General features: G+C 67.9%; 1 protein-coding gene across 2 annotated transcripts in view; it reads right to left on the bottom strand.

Moving 5' to 3' along the window:
* DNMT3A (DNA methyltransferase 3 alpha) overlaps nucleotides 1-3511 on the bottom strand; it is a 27835-nt gene that overhangs the window by 10464 nt on the left and 13860 nt on the right. For both annotated transcript variants that reach the window (XM_017838540.1, XM_017838539.1), the window contains exons 4-5: nucleotides 2723-2769; nucleotides 1510-1656 (exon numbers count right to left, since the gene is read on the bottom strand). In XM_017838540.1, the coding sequence (XP_017694029.1) occupies nucleotides 1510-1656; nucleotides 2723-2769 (194 nt within the window). The remainder of the gene's footprint in view (nucleotides 1-1509; nucleotides 1657-2722; nucleotides 2770-3511) is intronic.

Genomic DNA, 3511 nt, shown 5'->3' with positions numbered 1-3511 from the left:
AAACACTACCTCCAATCCCCATCCCCATCCCCATCCCCGTGGCTGGCACAGGGTGGAGGGTCCCAGCTGAGGGGGTCCCAGCACAGGCAGCTGAGGGCCAGTACCAGACCCTGGATGTCCCTTTCTCCACAGTGGCCCTGCATGTCCCTGTCCCTGCATGTCCCTGCATGTCCCTGCATGTCCCTGCATGTCCCTGTCCCCAGTGCCAGGCCCTGCCCATCACCATCACCACGGTGCTGGTGACCCTCACAGGCTGCAGGGATGAGGAAGAGGAGGGAAGGCAGGAAAGGGCTGGGCTGTCCCACCACAGCAGGGCCAGTGACCCGAGCTGAGCCCCCCCCAGACAGCGGGGGGGGTGTTCCCAAACCAGGGCACGGGTGGTGGGTGGCACAGCGGGGACAGCCCCGGCACTGGGGATGAGGGGGGGCCTTGCCTGGCCACTGGGCCACCAAAAACGCAGCCCAAAGGTGACCAACGACAGGTTTGGGATCCCCCACGTTTTGGGGACCCCTACAGCTTGGGGACCTTCACCCAGAAGAATCTGCCAATGTCCAAGGGCTCCAGATGAGGCAGGGCTGGCACCAGGCACTGGGGGGCTGTTCCTGGGGACCCCTTCCAGGAAGAGGGAAGGGGTCATGCCCTGTGTCCTGTGGGCACAGCTGTCCCTTGTGCCCCACGGGGACATTGTGGCTGTGTCAGCCATTCCGTGTCCCTTGGGAACATCATGGCCATATCAGCTGTACCCCGTGTCCCATGGGGACACTGTGGCTGTGCCAGCTGTGCCCTGTGCCCCACGGGATGGCCTGGCCACAGCAGCTACGTCCAGTGGGATGCCCTGACTGTGCCAGTCTCTCCTGTCCCTGTGTGGTGCCAGTGACACCAGCATGAGGGGATACATTGCCAGGGAGACTCATTTGGCAGAGGGGGACAACACTGAGGACAGGGTGAGGGGGCGCAGTGGGGACCCCGGGGTGCCCACAGAGCCCCTGCCCTGGCACCCCCCGAGCAGCCACCGCGGCCACCCCGGCCTGTGCCGGGCTCCTGCCGCCGGGTCCGGCTGCGTCACACGCTGGTTCCCCGGGAAACCGGCAGGAACGGGCGGCACAGCCCGGCACAGCCCGCGGGAGGAGGACGGGCTGCTGCCCACGGCTGTGAGGGTGGCCCCGGGGGCACACGGGGAAAGAGCAGAGGGGTCCTGCCGTGGCCGTGGCACCAAAGCCGGGTGCCGGCTGGGCAGTGGTAGCGCCAGGAGCAGGGAGCACCCGCTCCACCAGCCCCATGGCCTGGCAAAGCCGAGGTGCCCTGAGTGCCCACATGAGCCCCCTGCGTGTGCCAACCACCCCTCACACGCCCGGTCACCCCCAGACAAGTGCTCTGTGCCATCACCGCTGCCCTGATTTGCCGGGGGAGCCCTGGAGCCCAGCGGCCACCCCAGGGTTGGGGTGCTGGGACCACACGGTGCCCACCCAGACCACGCAGTGCCCACCCCGCGCCGGTGCCGGCCCTCACCTCCCGCTTCCAGCGCGCCAGCCACTCGTCCCGCTTCCTCTTGCTGATGTAGTAGGGATCCCCGGCCTGGAAGGTGTGTCGCTGCATCGGCCGCTGCCGCAGGCTCGACTCCCAGCCCAGGCCCCCCCGGAGCCGCCCACGAGAGCCCTGTGCCAGAGAGAGCAGGGTCAGGGCACTGGGGTGGCAGCGTGCTGGGAGCCACTGGAATGGTGTGGGGGACAGAGCAGGGTCAGGGCACTGGGGTGGCAGCGTGCTGGGAGCCGCAGGCTGGGCTGGGGAATGCTGTGAGGGACAGAGCGGGGCTGCACGGGGGGCTGGAGGGGGACACCCACTTCTGCGGGAGGGAGATGGGCAGGAGGGGCACCACCTGCCTGGGCACACACGTGCACGTGGACACACGCTCTGGCCATGTGTGCACCAGCACCTGGATGCCCAGAGATTGGATACTGGGGAGAGATTCTTCCCTGTGAGGGTGGGGAGGCCCTGGCCCAGGTTGCCCAGAGAAGCTATGGCTGCCCCTGGATCCCTGGGAGTGTCCAAGGCCAGGTTGGACGGGGCTTAGAGCAACCTGGTCTAGTGGGAGGTGCCCCTGCCCATGGCAGGGGGTGGAATGGCATGGGATTTAAGGTCCCTTCCAGCCCAAACCAGTTTGGGATTCAATGCCCTGGATGGCACAGCACCAGACACCTTGCCATGGCCAGCTGCACCTTGGTGGGCACTGTCGACACTGTCCGGGCATGGATCCACGCCAGAGCAGATCCAACACACTGTGTGGGCACCTGGGGGAGGAGAGGGGTCAGCCTGGGCAGGCACCATCCCACACAGGGCTGGGTGGAGGGGCATCACCAGCCTGGCACATCCTGGTGCCACCTGGTCCCCAGCACAGGAGCAGGAGCTGCCCAGTGCCCATCTGTGTTGGGGCACAGGAACCTGAGACCCCCATCCTGTGGGGACCCTGTCCCTGATGCTACCAGTGCCAAGGGAGTGAGGAGAGACAGTGCCCATGAGCACAGGGAGCACTGTGCTGGCTGGTGGGCTGTGGGGCCGTGCCTCTCTCCTGGGGTGGGCTGTGGGGCCGTGCCCCTCTCCTGGGGTGGGCTGTGGGGCCGTGCCCCTCTCCTGGGGTGGGCTGTGGGGCCGTGCCCCTCTCCTGGGGTGGGCCGTGGGGCCGTGCCCCTCTCCTGGGTGCAGCCCAGCCCCAGGCCATACTTGCCTCCATTTTCAGGGTGTCGAAGTTGTTTTCCTCCTTCTCGTCCTTGCCTGCACACAGAACAGAGAGTGGCCGTGAGCAGGGGCTGTGGGGCTGGGACCCCGTGGGGAGATGGGCCCACCCGGGACCCCCCAACCCATCCAGGGGCCGCCCTGTGCCGGGGACGGGCACCCCCGGCTGACACACTGGGCTGGGCTGTGCTCCCGGGCAGATCTGTGCCGGCACAGAGCCGCCGGTCCTGTCCCCGGCCGGGGGTTTGGGGGTCCGGGGCAGTGACCCCCCCGGGCGGGCAGGGGAAGCGGCCCCGCTGCTTCCTGTGCTCTCGGCACATCCGCGCCGCAGGTTCTGCCGAGGCGCTGCCAGGAAAGCGGCTAAAAATAACCGCGGGCGTTGGGGGGTGTGAACCGCCCGCACCCCCGGGGCCGGGGCCGTGGGGGCGGCGGGGGGAGCGTGAGGGGTGCAGGGGGGCTCCCACCCGCTCCCAGCGTCCATCGGTGCTTTGTCCTGGCTGCTGGGCACCGACTGCCCCGGCACAGACCCCCAGGTGTCCCCCAGCACTACGTGACACCGGGACAGTCCCCCACAGCCGGCACATGGGGAGGCAGCAGGACACTGGGGGACAGTGAGGGACAGCAAAGGACACTGCGGGATGCTGAGGAACACTGAGGGACAGTAAGGGACACTGCGGGATGCTGGGGAACACTGAGGGACAGTAAGGGACACTGCGGGATGCTGGGGAACACTGAGGGACAGTAAGGGACACTGCGGGATGCTGGGGAACACTGAGGGACA

This window comes from Lepidothrix coronata, unplaced genomic scaffold, assembly GCF_001604755.1.
Source record: "Lepidothrix coronata isolate B3197 unplaced genomic scaffold, Lepidothrix_coronata-1.0 Scaffold344, whole genome shotgun sequence".
NCBI classification, from domain to species: Eukaryota; Metazoa; Chordata; class Aves; order Passeriformes; family Pipridae; genus Lepidothrix; species Lepidothrix coronata.
Note: the sequence above shows the minus strand (reverse complement) of the source record. Positions and strands in the feature narration are given on the sequence as shown.